At 46.7% G+C, this 24,161-nt stretch overlaps 1 protein-coding gene across 1 annotated transcript; it reads left to right on the top strand.

Annotated features, from left to right (window-relative positions):
* Positions 1-9,639: 9,639 nt before the first annotated feature.
* LOC138473447 (putative uncharacterized protein DDB_G0292636) lies at positions 9,640-10,137 on the top strand. The gene has a single exon (XM_069612099.1). It carries the CDS (start codon positions 9,640-9,642, stop codon positions 10,135-10,137), a length of 498 nt encoding a protein of 165 aa, XP_069468200.1.
* The last annotated feature ends 14,024 nt before the right edge of the window (positions 10,138-24,161 follow it).

Here is a 24,161-nt window from a genome sequence, read left to right as displayed (position 1 = left end):
TGACTTTGGGTTGGAGGGACCTCATTGGCTATTGAGCAGAACAGAATGTGGCAGGAGTCTGTGTCGGCTTTGGATGAGGTGTTTGTCTAGTCCTATCATTTGCAATTCTAAGTACCCAGTGGAATGGAGAATGCCAGCATGGCAACTGTAGAGAAAATGTGTCACGGCACACACCAGGAGTCTTTTTTTTATTTTTACGATTGTGCCCAAATAGGAAAGTCTTTTTTTCTTTTAAATATAATCAGTAAAGAGCGATAGTTTTAAAAGCCACCCTCCTCCCACCCTCAACGTCCCCTCCCACAGAATACAATCACAATATGAAGCTTATATTCTAATGTGGTTGATTTAGTTACCAGGGCCGTAAGTGTTCGTCCGCACGAATATTAAATAGCTGTATTATTCACTCTCTGTGGGCAGCGGGGTGAACCCCCTTTTGGATCATCTAATCTAACAGACGCATGCTTCTGGGGGAGCGTGTCAATCCATACATTTCACATAGGGGGAACATCCCCCTAAAGCCGGTCAAGCATCCAAGACTGGAAATGGAAAACAAGTATTGGGGGAACCCTCACTTCTTCGGAGGGGCGGGGCCAAGGGGGTGACCCGGTCAGGCTGTATAACACTTACATAGAACCCAATCGTGGCGATTTGCATAAAAGCAAAGAGCCTTATGGGCACAACAAAATGTCCACAATTTAAAATGTTGAACATGTCTTATAGTGATTCATTAAGAAAACCTTTTCAGCGCATAATGGACCCTTCTGTTTTAATTGGTCACTATCATCACCGTAAGAAAGAGATGTCTGTAAAATGCAGGACATATATATCATTTTGCAAAACTGTATGTGAGACTGCAGTAGTTTCATAGGCAGGCTCCAGTATTGCATATTCCATTGAGGAATGAGAGTTGTGTCTGGAGGGCCCCTGTCTTGTTCTGGCTCATTTCCTGCACTGCACGCATCCACACTGTTAGGTCCTAGGTCCCGGCCTTGTCCAACTATGTGATTTTGGGAATCCCATATGCGGACAGCATGCGGTCTAGGTAGCGGCTGCTGTTCTGTCCACTATTTGCGCGTCAGGGAAACGTGAGTGCTTCGCTATGAGCATGACTACGTGCATGCAGTCTCTAAGTGGTCCGAACAGATCCACCGCTAGTTCCTCCCACACTTGTTTTGGCAAAGGCGATATTTGCAGTGGGTTTGGGTGTGGTGGTGGAGCCACCTGTGCGCAGATGTGACATCCTCCTACTATGTCTTCCACCAGGGCGTCGAGCCTCGGGAACCAAACCTTTTGCCTGAGAAGTCTTTTCGTAGCTACCACTCCTCTGTGTCCTTCGTGTGCTAGTCGTACTGTCTTTTCTGTGAGTCCTTCGGGTATTATGACCTTGCATCCTTTTAACAGTATGTTCTCGTCCACTATGTACAATTCGTCTTTCACCTGGTCTATCCACTTGACGTCTTCTCTAACTGTTTCGGCCTCTTGACTAGCCTGTTGTCTCATGTGGGCCTTTCTGTTGGTCTGCATGCAGTGTCTAACAATCCGGATTGCCGGGTCTTGTTCCAACTGTGTCGCCAGTTCAGCCCATTCTACTGGTAGTGGTTGGAGGTGGTGTATCACGTAGTTTATGTATGCATCTGCGATTGATGGCTGTGGTTCCGGCGTTCCCGTGGGATGGCGGGATAGGTAGTCTGCTGGGTTTTCTTCTTTTCCCGGGCGATGCTTAACAGTGAATTTGTAATCTTGCAGACGTAGCCCCCACCTTGCTATCCTAGGAGGCATTCGCGCCTTAGGGTTACCATATATTATCAGGAGCGCTTGATGGTCCGTTTTTATGGTGAATTCTTTGCCGTATAAGAATAAGTGGAAGTATTTGCATGCCCATACCACTGCCAGGCTTTCTTTTTCCGTCTGGGAGTAGGGCTGTTCGGTGGTGGTGAGACTCCTGCTGGCGCACACCACTATGAAGATGATGGAAGGTATGTCTGGGTCCTTCTGCGTGAGGATGGCGCCGAGTCCGATGGGGCTGGCGTCGACGATTACTTCGGTGTTTCTTCGCGCATCGAAGTACGCCATGTTGTCTGCCTTCTCGATGGCGTTGCAGATCGCCTCGAATGCTGTTTGACACTTTTCCGACCAGATGAACGGTTGGTCTTTGCGCATGAGTAGTCGCAGCGGGTTGCTGATGGTGGCGTAGTCTTTCAGGTATCTCGAGCAGGTACTGGCTAGGCCCAGGTACGACTGTAGATCTGCGTAGTCTTGGGAGGCGGTGTGGTGTTGAGGGCCTTGACCTTGTCGGGGTCCGGGCTCATACCCTCATCCGAGAAGATATGCCCGAAGAATCTTAGCGAGCCTTTGGCGAATTCACATTTTGCCTTGATCAATGTGAGGCCCGCTGCTTCCAATGCTGTGCATACCCGATGTAGCGCTGCGTCGTGCTCCTCTTGAGTCCTCCCGAATACCAATACGTCATCTGAGTAATTCAGACTGTTTGGGATGTGGCGGATAACCTTATGTATTTCCTCTTGAAAAATGTCTGCGGACGATGAAATGTCGAAACTGAGTCTTTTATATTGAAAGAGGCCGAGGTGTGTCACGAATGTGGTGATATATCTGGATTCGGGTGCGATTTTGATTTGATGGTAGCCCTTCGTTAGATCTAGTTTTGAAAAGATCTTCACCCCATGTAGGAGGTGAATCATTTCTGTGATTCTGGGGGCTTGGCGTCTTTCCCTCTCGATGGCCACGTTTGCTCTGCGCATGGCAACGCATAGGCGTATGGATCTGTCCGGGGATTTTTTGGGGACAGGGACGATGGGTGACACCCATGGTGTCTGGCCTGAGACGGGTTTGATGATGTCCATTTTAATTAGTTTGTCCAGCTCATCTTCTCCCTGTTTTTGAATGTTGACAGGTATGCCTCGATAGTGTTGGGCCACTGGGGGAACATCTAGGTTGATGTGAAGTTGTATCTTCCTGTTTTTTAGTTTTCCCAGTCCATGGAAGAGTTTTGGGAATGATTGTTCTACCGCCCTTGGCTTGGCAAAGTATTTGTGCGCCATAATCTGATATAGGATGTGCACTAGGCCCATGTCCACGGCTGTTCTGAAACTTAGTATACAGCCGCTGTTGGCTTCTGTCTTCAGTATATGTAGGGTGACTTTCGCCGCGTGGGATTTGTGTGTGCACCATGCCGTGATCGTCCCAGTGCAGGGTATCGGGGTCATCGCCCCCTATGGGTAGATGTCCACTGTGGCCTTTTTGATTTTTGGAGGTCGTGTGAGCGAGTTGTATGCCTGTTCGCTGATAATGTTGACAGAGGCCCCTGTGTCGATGAGGAACTCCAGAGGCGTGTCGTTTACCAGGAGCGTGAGGATGGGGCTGTGTTGAGTGGCCGTGGTGTTATTGAGTGCCCACACATAGCCTTTCTTTCTCTGATCTTCCTCCGACAATGGAGATTCACTGCTGGTGGGAGAGCGCATCTCGATGTACCTGACGAAATGCTGTCTATGAGAGTGCCTTGAGCTGTCGGGTGGCCGCCGATCTTCTCGTGGGTAAGAGCTTCTACAATCTTTGTCCTCCTTTCTCTGTGTCCCGTGGTCTCCTTCTCCTCTACTGGTCGGAGGGCTTTGACGTGTGTTCCTGCGCCTTTCTTGGGTTACGCTGTCTCTTTGGAGGGGGTCCTAGTGTGTTCTTGCACACTGCTCTATAGTGATCCATGCCGCCGCGCGCGGCACATTGTTGCCCCATGGCGGGGCACTCTCCTGTGTGGGGATATTTGTATCCACATCGATAGCAGGGGGCGTCCTAGCGTTTACCTCCATGGTTTGGTGTTGTGTACAGTTTGAGTACGTCAGGGTTGGCAGTGGGCTGTTGTATGGTGACTTTGCCCAGGTTGTCGAGTTGTGATTCCACTGCCGCCTCCATGCGTGCTAGTGCTAGGATCTCTTCCAGCGACCTTGCTTTTGTAATAGTTGTTTCCTGAATGGTTGTGATAGGCATCCGGCGATAACTTGGGACCTGTGTGCTTCCTCGTTAGAGTATCTGTGAAATTCACAATATTTTAGCTTAATGCGGAGGCGCATGATGAAGTTGTCCATGGACTCGCCCCTCTCTTGTCTGGTGGTGTGGAATATTTGCCTCTCATAGTCAATGTTGGTATGTGTGGTGAAGTATTCCGATAGTTTGCCGTGTAATTTGCAATATGTTACTGTGTCGACGTTCAATAGTTCTCCTGCTATGTCTCTCACTGCCGGTCCGACGGCCATGAATAGAGTGTTTTTGAGTCTTGTGTCATCTGTTAGGCCTATGGCGCCTGCATAGAACTTGAAGTCCCTGAGCCATATAACCCAGCGGGGCCCTAGATTTGAGGTGTCTTTGAGTTCAAATGGGCTCGGCATGTGCATGACCTGTGACGCGCCACCTTCTGTTTGTGCTGGCTGTTTGTTTCCCTGTGTGACATCTGCCCCTCCTGTTTTCGCCCCACCGGATGATGAGGCACCTGATGAGAAGGCTGTTGATGTGGATGGGTCTGACATGGTGGTCTGGATTGGTGATTCTGCCTGTGTTGACGGCAGGTGGGTCTGAGATTTGAGTGCTGGCGTATGAGTATGCTACGCGTCTCTTTGGACGGGTTGTGTGTATGGTTTGTCGTTTTCACTCTCTCCACTGGGTCAACTACTGCGTGGTGAAACAGCATGTGGGGCCTTGCCTTGTATGTGGCCAGCTCCTTTAATTCTGATGGAGCACTGTATGAGAGCGGGGCGTGGGCGGTGCTTAGCCGCGTGGGGCCTTTCGCTCTCCCCCGGGCCCTGGCTGGCTTTCCGTGGAGTGCAGCGCTTTCAGCCACTTGTGGCTGCCTTGCCGTAATAGAAACGGTGCTCGGGAGCGGACGCGTCTTTCTTGGGGCCCCTCCTGGTTGCTGTGTGCAGTTTCGTTCCTCTCGGCGGCGCCTATCTATGTGTGCTGGAGACGGCGTGCGGCTCGCCAGCTGTCTGCTCGTCCGAGGTGCGGCGACGTGCTAGACTGCTCGACAGCAGACCTCGGAACGGCACGGGTGGGTCACTCGACCGCTCGTCGCCATTGTTAGGTCCCCGCAGGGGTGCATGGGCCAAACAGCCTACCTGGAATGACACGCGGGAGACTGGTATGAAAACACAACCGGCTTTATTCAGATACATACGGCAACTGCCGAACTTGCTTCCCTGCCCCTCCCTAACCCCTACGACATATCCTGCAGTCCGCAGAGTCCGTAACGGCGGGCCCACCCACATAACGATGTGGAGGTACTGACACACACACTCCCAGAATGTGTCCCCTGAGAGGCATGAGCAATTCGCTTGCAGCTAGCCCTCTCTGCTTCTATTTGTCTGGCAGGGCCTCTGCCTTCCAACTGAGGAGGATGGCTTTACGAGCTAAAAATAGCACAATATGAAGAGGTTTTCAGGTCAACACCTCTGCTCATTGTCCACCCCAGATAACATTGACCTGAGAGGCATCGTAATGGTGCAGCCTTGTGTTCGAGAAGCCAATTTTAAGACCATGGTCCCAAAGGGCCTAATCTTGGAACACGACCACGCTGTATCCCACGTTGTCCCTGAGCCCCCACATGGTCTCCAGCAAGGGCTGGTTGTACTAATCGCATGCTATATGATCTGGTTGGGTACAACATGCCCTTTGCATGATCCTATAGTGCATCTCTCTGTTTTGCAAGGTGTAGGGTACATCTTTTACTGCTGAAAAGAACCCATACACATTACTGGCATCGAGTGGCACCTCCAGGTCCTCTGCCCACACAGTAGCTAGGGTTATGTTCTAGTGATGGAAATTGGGTATGGATAGGCTAATTCTAGTTCTAATTTTGGAAAATTCTAATAGATCATGTCGGAATTCAGCCCCGCGTGTCGATGGTTCAGAAGCACGTGATTCAGGTGTTGAGTGTGTGGCAATGATTGGTTGCAAGGCTGAATACTGGAGCCAGTCTTTGTCTGTGATCATTATGAGTTGTGGAATGGAAGGGTTTGAAATCATCATATAAGTCCATGAGCCACACGTGTTGCAAGTCAGTGTTTTGATGGTCATGTATGTTAGCCTGTGTGCCATAGGATAGTAGTGCAATGATGCTTATTCACGATGGTGTAGCTCGTATGTCAGTCCCTGCTAGTGTAACCCTCCGGTGCCATTGAACCAGCGCTGGTCCAATGATAGGATGATTCTTAATTACCTTGGGTAGTTTGGACGGTGGTATGGCTCATATATCTTGTGCTGTGAATGGCTGTAGCGTGTTCAATTCTATCAATCTCCAGATCAACATATTATCTACATTGAGCCATCTATTGCTGCCAAGTAGTATGGCTTCCATGAAGGGAGCGCCAGTCCACCATCAACCTTAGGGTCTGTACGATAGACGTGTTCAGGTGAGCTTTCTTCCCATGCCAGATACATTTCATCATATGTCTGGCCACTCATCCAACATTGTCGCTGTCAGGCTCATCGTGATCATGTACAATAGGTATATTAGCTTGAGCAGTGAGTTCATTTTGAATGGATTACGCTTACCTGTAAATGAAAGGGGTAAGGTATTCTATTTAGCCAAATCATGTTGGTTTTTTTTGGAGCATGGGGGGAGAGTTTAAGTTGACCAGGTCACCCAGCTGTGCATTAATGTAAATTCCTAGAAATCTAATAGAGTGGCATTGGAGCCTAAATGGTGCCACCCTGCCCAGATCCCAAGGGATGTCGTGTCACAGGGGCATGGCCTCTGACTTGTCCCAATTCACACTGTAGAGGAGGAGCCAAGTCCCCCACTCCAACTGCCCCACCTACATTACCTGAAACGTTTGAACCAAAGTATGTGACGTATACTGAACAGTTAAACCAGCAAAGAGAAGAGCGTGGGCTCTGCGCAGTACCCATAAGAATGCCTATACATAAGAGAATATGGGAGGTAAAGTACCCATTGAGGAAACCATACTTGAATCCAAGACAATATGATGGGCATTTGAATGAGATTCCTGAAGAAGCAAAGAAACTAAATGACATGGGGATGAATGGTGACGTCATACAAAGTTGTATCGACACCTATATAGAAAGATAACCAGACCAGAGAGGCAGACGATTTATAAGGTACAAGAAGATGCCAAGGATAAGTGACATCTTGAGATCAAGATGAAGAGACCTGTGCCACAGACCTGATGAAGACACCTAGATAGTTTAAACGTGTAGAGTTGCAATGAAACGCAATCAGCAAAGCAATCATGAAGCCAGCTACATGCTTTTAAATAGATTAGACCGCGACAAGCGCCAACATATACATACACATATATACCTCAATAGATACATATGGATAAATAAAGAATAAATGTTTCCGCTACTTATATGATCAGTACAAGAAGTCCTCATTCTAGTGTTGCAGTTGAGAAAAGCAATTGGATTAAACAGAATAAGGGCTCAGTTAAGGAGTTCACTAACCCTAGAAAGCCAAGGTCTTATCAAACTGCAGTTGGCTGACATTGGACAAAATTAACGTGAAATAACAGAAGCTCCTGTTCAGAGAGGTCAAGCAAAAACAAAAGACGCCAGAGGACTATTGAAAATAAATCAAATGCACGAAAAGGCTCAATTTCATTGTGTCCAGTCATGTGATAGAGGAAGTTGGAAGAGCAAGATGATCACAGCTACGCACGGAAGCCGGCTGGTGCCCACACTCCTTAATAATTCTCAGAAAACAGTACAAACTCAAGGCCAACTTCAAAGCACTAATTGACACTGGACCATTAAGGTGATGATGGATGATATTTTAATTGGTGGGAAGCTGGTAGCAAGACAAGCTTATCCACACCAGGTTGTCCAGTCTGCGTGCTGCTCACGTAAGTAGGAAAAGTACTGACGGTGGTTAGAAGCCAACCAATTGTAGGAGACCACACAGTTGGGGTTAGTTGGGGGTCCTATAGTGTGTGTAGCCATTAGGATGTCATACATTTAGTGACGTTCATAGTGGCCATTTTGATGAGAGGGCTTAGTCGCTCCACCTGATGTTAACTATCCAATTTCCTCTTTCCGTTACTCCATACAGATATAGAACCTATGCTTAGTTATTCACTTAGAACCAATCCCACCTCCCGATAGGTTTTTGGAGTTTGCCACGTAGGATGACGCAGGTCAGCACGTCAGTGGTGACCACTTTTGGGTACACAAGCCCAAGTTTTTGATGAAGTAGTTAGAGTCAGAGTATCGAGCGATTGCTGATGTTCATTGTACTCCCTGTTTTAAGATATTTGACATTAAAACAGACGAACTTTGCCTAACTATTGATTATTGATGTATGAATAAAATCTGCATCCCCATCAATCTCCAGGGTACCGCTACTCATCTTAAAGGGCTGGAAGCCTCCAGTTCACTTGGTAGCAGAGATTAAATGGTTAGATAAAATACCATCGGCCGTCGACATAAGTAACTTTAGAGTTTCGGCAATATCGCACAACCATTGCCATTCGGCTGACAGGACGTGAAGCTCCCCGTAGAAGTGGTTAGAATAGGTAAATCCTTGCAAGGGACAGTATGACGGGACCCCCAATTCAAGATATAAACCCCTCCCACATCTATGCGAAGCAAATCGGAAAGACGCCCGAAGAGGCGGTAACAAAGGCGGTGATCCCGAGGGTTTGAAGACAAAAAACATGTGAACGGTGAGTGAATAGACCAAAGAGTGTGGCAAAGGGATGAATGCTTAGTGATTAGCAGAGAGTAACAGAGGGAGGTGGGATAAAATACCGGCGCCCTTAACCCCTGACCGCCACACTTGTAATGAGGCCCATTGACTTGAGGGTGGCAGAGCAATATATGAGGAATAATAGCCGTGAGTGTGGCCACGCTATTAGGATACGCCCTGTTCCTAGACTTTAAAGAGTGCTAGCAGACGCTTAAATTCAGAGCCCCTTAAGTGGGACATATAGAAGACGAGACTGGTTAAACACAGTCTTAAAGGAATACGCTTAAATTCCAAAATCGGAGCAGATTTAGAGGGTAAAACGAGTCTTAAGAAAAGATTGTGAGTAGTACGTGTGGCCGGTCAAGTTTGTCTGTTTGTTTTATGTGATTGAAAAAGGTGTAATGACGTCAGAGTTGAAAGAAGAAAATGTTATGTAAAGGAGAAGTGTGAAGTTGAGACGCAAAGATTGATTGTTTAAAGATTAAACTTTGATGGTTGTTTTTTTTGCAAGATTAAAGTAAAAAATTGTGTTGTGTCGGGATTGGAGCTTGCAACAATTGGTGCTCGCTCATAAATGTATTTTGCGTGAGACATAAATTGGAAACTGTAACTAAAGTATAAGCGAGTGTTAGCAAAGAGAAAAGTGAAGGTTAAAAAATGGAAGACGTTACTCCATTAGTGCACCTCTGCAAACAGCTACCGAAACATGCACTTAAGCTTAAAAAATATAGTGCAGAGTGGGTTAAGGGGACCACAGCCAAATGTTTATGCCATGGCCACAAGGCGAATCATTATCGAGAGCAGTTCTGCAGCATATGACGACATATTTGCATGCTGCGTACACGGGAAAAAAGTTAGAAAAGCGCTTAGCAAGTCTAGAGCTTTGGAAAATGTATCAACATGAGAAGGAGGAGGAGCCTCCTTTAGATTGGATGCTCAATATATGCAAAGAGGGGGGTGAAGAGCCTTCTGCTCCGACCACTCCATCTGAAATAAAAGCTGAAACTAAGAACAACGAAGGGTTATACCCATTAAGGGAACTTAAAGCAGCAAAGGGATATAGTAATCTGTCATATGAGTCACCTACGCAAAGTAGTGACGAAGGCCCGGAGAAAGATACAGAGAAAGATACAGCCTCCAAAGTCCCAAGGGACAAGGAGAGATGCGACAAGGAGATAAGTGATCAAGCAAGTACTTCTCTAGATACAAGGAGAGAAATAAAGAGATGGAAAGGAGACAAGGATAAAACTGATGAGATAGCACTCCTACAGAACGAATGGATGGAAGGTCAGATTTTGATTAAACTTGATGGCAAAAATATCGAAGATTTAAGACAAAGGGAAGATCAAGACAAACAAGATAGGAAAGACAAAGAAAGGGAGCAACGATTAAAAGATGAAGGAGCCAAAAGGAAGGATAGACAAAGATGAGAACTGTTATATCAAGATGAGAAAGCTAAAAACCAGGTGAAAGCAGAGGAGCAAAGAAAACGTGACAATAGAAAGAGAACAGCTGATGAACAGGAAAGGCTAGAAAGAAAAAGAATAGAGGATGATGAACAGGAAATGATAAGAGAGAAAAGAATTCAAAGACCAAGGGAGGAGGAAATACAAAGGGCATATGAACGTAGGGATATGAAAAAGAAAGAGGAAGACAGAGTAAGAGAAGAATCGAGAAAGCGCAGAGAAGTCGATTACGAGATGGAACGCAAAAGAAGACAGAGAGCACGTGTTCTTGAGTATTTGGAAAGGGAAGTAAGAAATCCCAATCCACAGGTGGCATGGGAAGACATATCTTATTGACTTTGGACTGAGGCATACTTTAGCCTTGATAAGAATAAGGATATGCCAGATTATGATCATGGCCACAGCAATTGGAAGAGGTTACAATACCCCGACTCCTTCCACACAGAGTTCTTGTTTGGTTCGACTCATGGTGTTACCCAGTGATGACCTTTCTAGGCTCATACTTACTTATTTTGTGTTGGTGTTACGCTCTTATCCTACATTGGTGGGGAGAACTCTCCGCATTCCAGTTTACATTCAAATTCCTGACAACAAAAAGCTCATTAGAAGATTACTCATAATCATGACTAAAGAGTTCAGTGAGGAAAACACAAATGCCCCTAACACCCCATGCAGCACATAGACTAGTCAGTGTGGCGTCCTTTGATCTAATTGAAGAATACCCACATCTGATTGGAAGACAGACGGATGTGGTACCTTTCTGATGGATCAAAGAAACACTGCCAACTTGAATGTAATCCTGCAAGGAATTATAATCCAGGTGGCAATCTATTCTGAAAGAAATCACAGAGCGGTGTAGAAACTTTTCTCCGAGGGACTGATCGAGGAAGAAAAGAAAAGACAACTTGTTTATGCTGACAGGGAAGCAACATGTCATCTGGAATGAAGCAGATTCGAGGTATCGATTGGGAACTGGTAAATGAAGCAGATTTGATAGAGGCTTGCAGGGGACATTTTTCTTCACGTTAAAGAAACAGTTGCATCTCGACTGGTGAAAAAAAACTGGTTCCAGAGAGAGGGAGAAAGTCATTTCCTAACGGATCCAGAAAGCTGATAGATGACGAATGCTGGATAAAGACAACAGCTTTCAAAAAGCAATCTAAAAAATGCAGAATCATTAAAGTTTGTTTTTCCTTCCTTAGCATCAAATGATAAAGATGGGGATTCTTAATAGTAACGTTTTGTTACCCCATGAGAATAGGCGCACACATTGTCCGAGAAGTAGATGCTGCAAACTCACCTATCACTGCATCTCCTACACATGCATTATATTCATCCTCATATTGCTTTCACTGACAGTGAGAACTGCATTTTATATAGGAGCGCATGATGCAAAGACTCATGTATATGTTTCTGACCAGAAGGAAATAATTAGCGTGGCAACTACAAGGCAGCCTAGACGCTACATAGTTATTCCTGTCCCGAGAAAAAATGGGAAGATACACAAGCTTGAAATGGATGTTGTCAGTAACCAATCACACACAGAAATTGCTTTTAAATGCCAGAAACAGGGTTGGCAAATCAGACAAGGTAAGGGGTTGACAAAGGTTGAGCCTACACAGATAATGCATGCGGACACACCTGGTCCAGTGACAAGAAGCCCAAGCACAAGTCCCACAGAGAAATCACACGCAGAGATTATAGCCAAATCTTTATGGCCGTTTTTAGCTGTTGCTATAAAAAGACAGATGGATAAAGAAAGACTCGCTGAACTTTAGTCTACGCAGGGAAACCGGATGGATGTTCCTGTGAACACTCCAGCCAGAAGAAGCTATGTTGATGCATTTAGAGACATAGTAGTACAAAACTACATGAAGAGTTTAAGAACCAAAAGAAGCACCCAAGAAGATAATTATGAATTGAATGATTATCTGGACAGCATAGCACACTGGGGAAATAACATATGGTACCAACACATGAAAGAAGTTGGAAGAAGAAGTCAGACAAAGAATACTTCGTATTTACACTCCTACCATACAACATGGGGAAGTCAAAGATATTCATAGCTATTGAAATAGATGTCCTAACTGCACACTGCATAGTGCGCCTAGCTTTCTGTAGTACCAGAGGCCAGCTCATGGGTCGAACAGCCTCTCTCAAATAGGCAACTGAAGGGACAGATCCAAATGAAGATGACTATGTTCAAGACATAAAGACAAGAAACAATGCCAAGACAAAGAATATTGTGATCAGATATGAGAAACCTGAATTAAAAGGAACCGGAATAAGAAGAGAATTGAATAAAAAACTGAAAGTTCCAGGACACTCCACAGAAAACATCTGCAGATGGAAAAACAGAGGACAGATGCAGATTTGGGGAACTGTTTTATCAGCAGACGGCTATGAAGAAGAAGTAGTAATCTGCAGATCCTGGGTAATAATGGGTCAATACCAACCAACAATCGAGAATGCACAAATGTTGTGTAAACCATTATGGCCAAAATTAGCTAAACTACTGACATGGGTCGAAGACAGAGGAGGACCCCTGCAGATAGTACCAATGGAAAGTTCTAAATTATGCTTCAGAAATAATGGTACAAGAAAAATGGGGAAGAATCAGAACTGTGAACGAATCTTCGATGCACCAGGAATGAATATCAGAACAGCAGTAATTATGGATCATTATTGGGCTTGTGGATCCAAGGCCTACATAAGACTGCCCAAAGATTGGGGAGGAATCTGCACATTGGTGAATCTCTATGTTCCTGCATTGATGATTCCTAAAAGTGACCTGAACTCTGATAGTTTCTCGAAAGCAGATGGATAATGCAGATTACAATGGACGCCCAACTACACGCCCCAAAGAGGTGGTCTGAACATGCCTGCAGACTTCTTATAATTAGAAATATGCTTTCATGTGGCCAATATAATTTTAGGAGAACCTCTACTTTTGTATATTTTACTTTGGCTAGGTACATTTATCGTGATAAAATCCATTTTTGAAGGCGATTATTGTACATTGCTGGCCACAAGCCTATCCTGTGTCGCGCTGTGGCCTACAAGACATTGCCGACATTGACATCACTTAAAGAAAGCGTGCATGCAGAGGTTTTCTATGCATGCACAATGCTAAACCCCAGGCAAAATTAAACATCTGGCAATCTACCTTTGATTTTCATGCTCCACTTGTTATTGAAGCATCTCACTCTTTAGCAACTTTTAAGAAAAGTACAAAAACTCTTCTTTTCAACCAGCCTGACTAATGTTCCCCTCTGATTGACCTCTCCTTATCTTCGTTGCTTTGCCGTCCTCTCGCTTGTTGCACTCTGAGGCCTTCGGCGTGTAGCACCTTACCTAAGATCTAAAATAAATAAATTGGCATAGCAACCGGTAAATGTGCACTTTTTCTTTTACTGCCATCGCAGGCAATATTGTGCTGCGCGTGTGTGAATCTGGCACAATTGTCTCTAGAGTTCCAGAAGTATGGGATGTGTTCAATATGGCAATTTCTCTTTCACTGCTTTTATTAAAATTGTGCATGAAATTTGCCAATTTCGCAAAATTGGTGTATTTTAAAAAAGGTATCACTCCATTTTCAGTGAAGCAATTCCTTCCAAACCCACAGAATTGCTTGAAAGAAGTCAGTAATGGATTGCTGCTGGGAATGCTCACTTAGGGCCTCATCACGAGTTGGACGGTAACGCTGGCAGTATTACCGCTGGCAGTATTAGCCTTACCGCCAAACCCCCCATCGCTATTAGCGCCGGATCACGGGTTTGGCGGCAATGGAATTCCCCATTCCCCACTGAGCCCATTCGGGAATGCCCCATTCCCCATTGGGCTCAATGGGGAATTTTCGCGCTCTTACGGCCGGCGGATTTCCCGCCTGCGGTAGTAGCGCAAATTTTCAGAGGATTTCCCCCCAGCTCAGAGCTGGGAGAAATCCGCCGAAGCCCTGATTTGGCAGACCCTTAAATCCGGCAGTAATAGCGCACATTTTCGGCGGATTTCCCCCCAGCTCAGAGCTGGGGAGAAATCCACCGAAGCCATGATTTGGTGGACCCTTAAATCCGGCGGTAATAGCGTGACCGCCGGATGGGTTACCGCCAAACTCGTGATGAGGCCCTTAGTCTGCTATGCAAGTCTGCAGCAAATCTCTCCTTCCCGTTTGTATTCTTGCAAAGGAAGTGGAAAACTCAAGTAAACAGTTATAAACTAGTTTTCCACTTATATTTTTGATAAAAATGTCTTACAAATTATCTATTCGGTATTTCTGTTCAGCAATCACAGTGTAAACATTAACTAGAATTTTCCACCTGTGTTGCTTGTCAAAAATCCAGCAAATTAGTGTCTTGCTGGATTTCTGCTCAGCAAAGTAAGGGGAAACAATTGACTCCAGTTCTTCACTAATTCGGATGATAAACAATTCCAGACATTCGTTATTTTTCTTTGTTTTTTGCAGAATGTCTTTTCAGCATGAAAAGTATTTACTAGGGTTTTGAAAGTATTTTTCTGATAATAAACTCCAACATATTGCTGCTGTGAGGAATTCTCGGAACAATGTCAATAGCTATAATTAGAAAGAAATGCATAATTTATGCATACATTTTACGAAGTGGGAAATTCTGAATTGTTCCCAATTGTTTCCATCTGATTTGAAGTGTGTGCTCATCTACTAGAAATCATTTTAAAGGATGGTGTATTGTTATAATTATTCTTTCAGAATGCGCTTAATACCAGCGAGCAGTTTCTAAGTGCAGGATCGGGATTTCCCCCTGTGTTGCGCTGTGTTGTCTTGCTTCCAAGTCAAACACGTTGCCCCTGAGCTATCCTTCCGCGCCATGTCAGATACTGAAATTCATTGGCAGGCATATTTAGCAGATACAATCCCATATGCAGGCACGCCCTGAAACAAAAACACATTTCATGTTTCATCCGTTATTTCATTTAGATTTTTGATACATAGATTTATTTATTTATTTATTTATTTACAGGGAGGAACACTGCTCTCTTTATCACAAAAGAACATTCAATAGATAAGAAATCAGATTTGACGGGAAGCAGTGAGCTTCTTACAATGGGGTGAGATTGAGGGACATTCTGAGCAGGTTGTGGAGGGGAGTAAATGGAACAGTCACCGGCGACATATGCTGTCTAAATACTCCTTAGCTTTAGAGAAGGTCTTGCTATAGAGTATGGTCTTAGGGCACTAGCAAAAGGCGGATTCTACGACCATTCTGATACTTTCTTCCGTAACTTTGTATCTTTGATTGGGGGCACCTTTGCAAATGTTCTGAAATGTAAGGAAGGTTTCACAGTCAGTGCAGCTTTTAACGAGGAGAGTTGCAATGGCTGTGTAAATTGTCACTAGCGCATATTTTTCAAGTTACCTTGTAAAGCACTTGTGTAAAATAATTTAGATCGAACTATAGTGGCAGTGGAGATGTCAATTGCTTTAGCAATGACTTCAAGTCGGTAACAACAGATGATCTCACAATTTTAAGATCATGCCGGAGAAATTTGGTTGGAAACTTTGGCAACAAAGCATTATATGAGGCTCAGAATTATCAACGCTCCCTGCACAGAATAGAAACTTGAAAACAAAACTGATTGTGGGGGTACAAAGAAATGTCAAGTCAGACAGATTCAACAGCTTCAACAGCTTCAACATGGTCTTGGTTGGATAATGCCCTGTAACACACAACCACATTATTATAAACTTCGATCTATTTTCTGAATTAACTTTCTATCAGGTTTGATTCTCCTCTCGCAAAACAAAAGAGTTGATGGCTGGAAGGTTTAGAATAAATCTTGACCTCTGGCATTGCTCTGGGCAACCCTCCAGACCATCGTTCTTCGCCTGCCAAGCCATTACAAAAGGGGAAAAACCATATGCAAATCAGGCTTGGTCCCACCCCCAAAGGGGTAGTCCAGCCCGAACTGCTAGGTCACATCCCTTTTGCACGAGACCACAAGCATCCCCAGACATGTTTCAGCCTTGTTGGGCGTCATCAGTGAGGAGTAGCTTGGGTCTCTAGGCCCAGCAGGCAAGGGACCCACGTCTGGGCATACCCTTCCCACTCGGGGTGACAATAGCAAAACAAAAGAGTTGATGGCTGGAAGGTTTAGAATAAATCTTGACCTCTGGCATTGCTCTGGGCAACCCTCCAGACCATCGTTCTTCGCCTGCCAAGCCATTACAAAAGGGGAAAAACCATATGCAAATCAGGCTTGGTCCCACCCCCAAAGGGGTAGTCCAGCCCGAACTGCTAGGTCACATCCCTTTTGCACGAGACCACAAGCATCCCCAGACATGTTTCAGCCTTGTTGGGCGTCATCAGTGAGGAGTATCTTGGGTCTCTAGGCCCAGCAGGCAAGGGACCCACGTCTGGGCATACCCTTCCCACTCGGGGTGACAATAGCAAAACAAAAGAGTTGATGGCTGGAAGGTTTAGAATAAATCTTGACCTCTGGCATTGCTCTGGGCAACCCTCCAGACCATCGTTCTTCGCCTGCCAAGCCATTACAAAAGGGGAAAGACCATATGCAAATCAGGCTTGGTCCCACCCCCAAAGGGGTAGTCCAGCCCGAACTGCTAGGTCACATCCCTTTTGCACGAGACCACAAGCATCCCCAGACATGTTTCAGCCTTGTTGGGCGTCATCAGTGAGGAGTAGCTTGGGTCTCTAGGCCCAGCAGGCAAGGGACCCACGTCTGGGCATACCCTTCCCACTCGGGGTGACAATAGCAAAACAAAAGAGTTGATGGCTGGAAGGTTTAGAATAAATCTTGACCTCTGGCATTGCTCTGGGCAACCCTCCAGACCATCATTCTTCGCCTGCCAAGCCATTACAAAAGGGGAAAAACCATATGCAAATCAGGCTTGGTCCCACCCCCAAAGGGGTAGTCCAGCCCGAACTGCTAGGTCACATCCCTTTTGCACGAGACCACAAGCATCCCCAGACATGTTTCAGCCTTGTTGGGCGTCATCAGTGAGGAGTAGCTTGGGTCTCTAGGCCCAGCAGGCAAGGGACCCACGTCTGGGCATACCCTTCCCACTCGGGGTGACAATAGCAAAACAAAAGCGTTGATGGCTGGAAGGTTTAGAATAAATCTTGACCTCTGGCATTGCTCTGGGCAACCCTCCAGACCATCGTTCTTCGCCTGCCAAGCCATTACAAAAGGGGAAAAACCATATGCAAATCAGGCTTGGTCCCACCCCCAAAGGGGTAGTGCAGCCCGAACTGCTAGGTCACATCCCTTTTGCACGAGACCACAAGCATCCGCAGACATGTTTCAGCCTTGTTGGGCGTCATCAGTGAGGAGTAGCTTGGGTCTCTAGGCCCAGCAGGCAAGGGACCCACGTCTGGGCATACCCTTCCCACTCGGGGTGACAATAGCAAAACAAAAGAGTTGATGGCTGGAAGGTTTAGAATAAATCTTGACCTCTGGCATTGCTCTGGGCAACCCTCCAGACCATCGTTCTTCGCCTGCCAAGCCATTACAAAAGGGGAAAAACCATATGCAAATCAGGCTTGGTCCCACCCCCAAAGGGGTAGTCCAGCCCGAACTGCTAGGTCACATCCCTTTTGCACGAGACCACAAGCATCCCCAGACATGTTTCAGCCTTGTTGGGCGTCATCAGTGAGGAGTAGCTTGGGTCTCTAGGCCCAGCAGGCAAGGGACCCACGTCTGGGCATACCCTTCCCACTCGGGGTGACAATAGCAAAACAAAAGAGTTGATGGCTGGAAGGTTTAGAATAAATCTTGACCTCTGGCATTGCTCTGGGCAACCCTCCAGACCATCGTTCTTCGCCTGCCAAGCCATTACAAAAGGGGAAAAACCATATGCAAATCAGGCTTGGTCCCACCCCCAAAGGGGTAGTCCAGCCCGAACTGCTAGGTCACATCCCTTTTGCACGAGACCACAAGCATCCGCAGACATGTTTCAGCCTTGTTGGGCGTCATCAGTGAGGAGTAGCTTGGGTCTCTAGGCCCAGCAGGCAAGGGACCCACGTCTGGGCATACCCTTCCCACTCGGGGTGACAATAGCAAAACAAAAGAGTTGATGGCTGGAAGGTTTAGAATAAATCTTGACCTCTGGCATTGCTCTGGGCAACCCTCCAGACCATCGTTCTTCGCCTGCCAAGCCATTACAAAAGGGGAAAAACCATATGCAAATCAGGCTTGGTCCCACCCCCAAAGGGGTAGTCCAGCCCGAACTGCTAGGTCACATCCCTTTTGCACGAGACCACAAGCATCCCCAGACATGTTTCAGCCTTGTTGGGCGTCATCAGTGAGGAGTATCTTGGGTCTCTAGGCCCAGCAGGCAAGGGACCCACGTCTGGGCATACCCTTCCCACTCGGGGTGACAATAGCAAAACAAAAGAGTTGATGGCTGGAAGGTTTAGAATAAATCTTGACCTCTGGCATTGCTCTGGGCAACCCTCCAGACCATCGTTCTTCGCCTGCCAAGCCATTACAAAAGGGGAAAAACCATATGCAAATCAGGCTTGGTCCCACCCCCAAAGGGGTAGTCCAGCCCGAACTGCTAGGTCACATCTCTTTTGCACGAGACCACAAGCATCCCCAGACATGTTTCAGCCTTGTTGGGCGTCATCAGTGAGGAGTAGCTTGGGTCTCTAGGCCCAGCAGGCAAGGGACCCACGTCTGGGCATACCCTTCCCACTCTGGGTGACAATAGCAAAACAAAAGAGTTGATGGCTGGAAGGTTTAGAATAAATCTTGACCTCTGGCATTGCTCTGGGCAACCCTCCAGACCATCGTTCTTCGCCTGCCAAGCCATTGCAAAAGGGGAAAAACCATATGCAAATCAGGCTTGGTCCCACCCCCAAAGGGGTAGTCCAGCCCGAACTGCTAGGTCACATCCCTTTTGCACGAGACCACAAGCATCCCCAGACATGTTTCAGCCTTGTTGGGCGTCATCAGTGAGGAGTAGCTTGGGTCTCTAGGCCCAGCAGGCAAGGGACCCACGTCTGGGCATACCCTTCCCACTCGGGGTGACAATAGCAAAACAAAAGAGTTGATGGCTGGAAGGTTTAGAATAAATCTTGACCTCTGGCATTGCTCTGGGCAACCCTCCAGACCATCATTCTTCGCCTGCCAAGCCATTACAAAAGGGGAAAAACCATATGCAAATCAGGCTTGGTCCCACCCCCAAAGGGGTAGTCCAGCCCGAACTGCTAGGTCACATCCCTTTTGCACGAGACCACAAGCATCCCCAGACATGTTTCAGCCTTGTTGGGCGTCATCAGTGAGGAGTAGCTTGGGTCTCTAGGCCCAGCAGGCAAGGGACCCACGTCTGGGCATACCCTTCCCACTCGGGGTGACAATAGCAAAACAAAAGCGTTGATGGCTGGAAGGTTTAGAATAAATCTTGACCTCTGGCATTGCTCTGGGCAACCCTCCAGACCATCGTTCTTCGCCTGCCAAGCCATTACAAAAGGGGAAAAACCATATGCAAATCAGGCTTGGTCCCACCCCCAAAGGGGTAGTCCAGCCCGAACTGCTAGGTCACATCCCTTTTGCACGAAACCACAAGCATCCCCTCCTCTCTCCATAAATCCCTTCACAGTATGTACAACTCGTGCAATCCCTCGCAAGTGACTCTGGCCCAGCCCCCACAGTCTTCCCATCCGATCTGCTTGGAGCTGCTTCCAAAATGTCTTTGTTAACACAATGTTCAAGGCATCCTCTCCCGATCCTTAGCCCTAAAACAGCTGTTGTTTTCTCTATCCTCGTTTTCTTCAATAACATGCGGGACAAATACCATTCATTACATCCATCCACAATGATCAAAAACCTGTGAAGACCACAGAAACATTCTCACAGCTGGCTCTCCACCACTGCCGCACTGCACGAGGTCAGTGCATCCTTTCTAGTTTTGATTGAACGCTCATCTTTAGTGCCTACAACATAATGGACAGTGAGGCAAAGGTAGTTGCAGCAGGACTCTCTACTTGAGGAGCTCCCTGTAGAACACTGGTGTGCCCGAATTCACTAGAACAGCTGAAGGAGATGGCTGCTTAAGTCACTATAGGAAGTCCCTCTTTTCTTTCTACTGTTGCAGAGCCCCAGTAAGGAAGAGGCGATGGAGCGTCCTTATAAACCTGTTTCCGACAGGAAGCGCTGTGAAGTGCGGGAAGGGCAGTTGTGGCAGTTGAGTTGGACCCCTGGCACGTTTGCTTGTGGAAAGGCTTTATTCTATGATTTTGGCCTCCTATAATCTCAAAAGCAAAGCTGGTCTGAAAAAAAAATCGAACAATTGCAACCCTCAACTCAACTGCCACAACTGCCCTTCCCGCACTTCACAGTCGAAGAGGGGGAAACATCTACAAGTGAAAGCCTTGGGTCTATCCCCGAAATGCTTCATGGCAAATCCTTCTCTGTTATGCATGATATTAAAATGATCCATAAGATTACTCAGAAATTGAATAAGAGCACAGATCTCGCTTTGCTACATAATCCTGTTGTTGATACTCTTGTTCAGTCTGCAGCATCCAGCGCTATCCCTCAATGTGCTCAACTATTGAACGATCCATATGGACAGTTTTTGTGGATTTTGGATATCTCTATCCCAGGCCCTGTAGTTTCTCATGAACTAGCTAAAAGAGTTTGTTTATTCACTGGGCCCACGGGCAATATGATTGCTCTCTCATATAGTAGAGAGGGAGTAGTTCTGTTTAGACCTTCTCGTGGGCCCTCTGGGATTGAAATGTCACCAGACTTGTTTGAGCCATATGAATTAACAAGAACCAATGCACAAGAAAGGTAACATCCTCGACCTGATCATCACTTCACTGCCTTTCCTCCAATACAGCTCTTCTCTCCCGCTTGACTGGTCTGACCACCAGGCTGTGCCTTTCAACAACCTGCACAGCACCCCAGTCAAGCACTCCCAGCAGAAACCCATCAGACAAACCTTCAGCTCCTTTAAGAACTTCCCGGTGGAAGCCCTCACGGACGCCCGTGCCCACCTCCACCTCCCATGGACCGAACATCCCCAACCAAACTGTGACCTTCTACTGGAAGCACTCAAAGCATCCCTCTGAGCCTCCATTGACTGGCACGCACATCTGCAACAACTCACACAAGAACTCAACCTCATCAAAAGAGTCATCAGGAAACAAGAGGAAACCTGGTGCTGCTCCAGGACCGCAACTGATCTGGTGCTCCTCAAGGAACTCTTATCAACCTGCCAACAACTAATCAACACAGCCAAAACCTCCTACTATCAGAACACCATAGCAGAAGCTGACAAAAAAAGCAGAGCCCTCTTCAAAGCGGTCAAGAACTGTGTCAACCCGCTCCCCAACACCAGCTCTGCATCCACAGACCAATCTCACGTCCCCCCTTGTGATGTCTCCAAACCCTGAACAACATTTAAGACACTCTCTACAGAGGACCTGGTAGAAACCTTGGCCACCCTCAAAGCCACATTGTATGCAGACGACATCCTCCCAGCATCTATCCTCAAGACCCTCCCTGCAGAAGCTCTCCAACCCTACCTGGAGATCATCAATCGCTCCCTAACGTAAGACACATTCCCATCGACACTAAAGACAGGAAAAATCCTCCCTGGCGTGGCTCGCCTCCTTTCTCTCTAATCAGCCCTCCCAGGTGGAACTCGGGCCCTTTCTCTCCTCTACCACTCTATCCACTTGTGGTGTCCACCAGGGACCTAACCTTCACCCTAGTTCTTCGATATCTACCTGGCCCCCTTGGCCCATAGGACTTTACCTCTAACTTTCATTGTTATGCAGATGACACGCAGCTCTCTTTCAGGCTACCCTCGGCCTCCTCCTCCTTCTCGCTCATCCCTGAATGTCTATCCGCAATTCAGACTTGGTCTGCTGGCAACGATCTATGCCTGAATGCCGGTACGGCATAGATCATCCTCATTGGGACCCTCTGCTCCTGCTTTCCCATTCCGACTGGCCTGCCTCCCCTGGCCCTGCGCACTCACCTACCAATGAGGCAAAATATCTTGGGGTCATCTTCGACTCCACTCTCTCCTTCTGTTCTCACATCTCAGACATCTCCAAAAAGTCCAACTACCAAGTGCACCACCTCAGAGGTATTCTACCTTTTCTCACTTCATGCCAGAGGCTCAGAACCTCGAGAGCCCCGGATCTCTCTAGACTGGACTATTGCAACAGCCTCTTTCTCAATCTTCCTACTTCCACTCTCCATCCTCTACAACTCATCCAGAAGAGAACTGCAAGACGTATCCTTGGCCTCAAGCCCTGGGACTGCATCTCTCTGGTGCTGAAATCCCTTCACTTGCTGATCAAGTTCAGGACCCTCTGCATAATCCACAAGGCTTTCTGGTGCCGGGACCCGCATTATCTACAACTCTCTCTTCCTAAATACTCTCCCTCTAGAGTCCTCTGCTTGTCCACCTCCAACTCTCTGCGGGTGGGCCACTTTCACAACCAGAGATTTGGGGGGTAGATCCTTATCCTCTGCAGGGGTTTCCCTCTGGAATAGCCTATCTGCGTCTCTTGGTCTGGAGCCGGAGCTTCTTAAGTTCCAGAAACTTCTCAAGACCCTCTTTTTCTCTTCCTCCTTCTCTCTCCCTCTCCCCTGCTAACCTCCTTTCTTTTCTCTCCACCCTCCTTGTCCTCCCTGACTCTGTTCAGTTTTGCCGACTGGTTGCCTGGGTCACCTCCAGAGCCTACAGGTCCCAGGCTCCCCCACCAGTCTTTTGCACTTGCCTCCGGCCCGCTGCACTTTGTTCAACATTACTGCACTTTCAGCTAACGCTCCTCTCGTCCCCGCCACCCTGTACAGCTGCCCCCCTCCTCTGTGCCCTCTGTATCCTACCCGTGCTATATATCGGCTTTGTTGTTACCTCTGTAAAATGTTCCGTCATGCATTTGTATTGTTGTATATCTCTTTAAAGTGCTCCGTAGCTTCTCAAAGCTAGGTCCACGCTCAATAAATACAGTAATAATAATAATAATAATAATAATAATAATAATTGGTATAGGATAGTATCAATCTCCAAATAAACCACCCGGGTCTACTTACATTTAGTTTATCTTGAATAATCGATGATTTTTTCTACCATGAAAGAGATACCATCAGTAAATGTGTGTTGGAATCATGGTTCGGATTCATGAACTGATCAAGTCAATTTCTTGGGAGAATCATTGCAGGCCTGGATGGCAGCTGGGAGAGGAGAGCGATTTAAATAGTTATTGTCGACCCAAATGGAAGGGTGTGGGCCAAAACATGAACTAAACAAAGGCTGCGTTGCAATGTGGTTACAACGCATGGTGTCTCAGGAGGATGGCTCAGGGGGAACGTGCTCGCCTTGGAAGCAAGACGACACGGAGCACCACACGTTCGAAACCCGGATCCGAGCTTAGAAACCGTTGGGTATTAAGCTCATTACAAATAACCTATCATATCATAACGCATGGAAATGTGGGACCTTCAATGCTTGAACATCATCTATACTGAAGATCTAGATTTGGGCTCCACGCGGAAACTGAATACAGCACCTTGGGCTACATGTCTGCCTCTCTGTCCCTGTTGTAGGTTTGCAGGCTGTTTTAGATATTTGACACGGTCAGCAGTGAGCACCTGTTAATAGGAGGTGATTTCTCCCTGGGTCGGTTAAAGAGAACTTCCCCAGTGGTAACACATGTAGGTGTGAATAATTCGGGAAACTGTCTAATGTGGAGGCAGGGGGCTGTTAGTAGATTCAATCGAGATCTGAAAACCTCTATGTTGAGTTCAACAGTTGATGGATTGAAGGGTTTTACATCAGAGCCTCATTGTATCATGTTTGTAAAGTTGGAGCTCAACAGTCTCCCCCAATCCCTGCATTCTAGAGACTTCACAGGGGAAGAAGGAAAATGCTCAGGAGAGATCTACGTGTATTAAAAACAAACTAAGCTTCCTGAGGAAGTGTTGTTTCTCCAGGTGAAAACGTTGAGACAGAAGTTCAAGAATGGACT

Source organism: Ambystoma mexicanum, chromosome 8, assembly GCF_040938575.1.
Source record: "Ambystoma mexicanum isolate Mex_15411 chromosome 8, UKY_AmexF1_1, whole genome shotgun sequence".
NCBI lineage: Eukaryota > Metazoa > Chordata > Amphibia > Caudata > Ambystomatidae > Ambystoma > Ambystoma mexicanum.
This window is presented reverse-complemented; position numbering and strand designations above follow the sequence as displayed.

Excerpts from the sequence above, each read along its gene's own strand:
- LOC138473447 (XM_069612099.1), top strand. The coding sequence starts at position 9,640 with ATGCTCAATATATGCAAAGAGGGGGGTGAAGAGCCTTCTGCTCCGACC.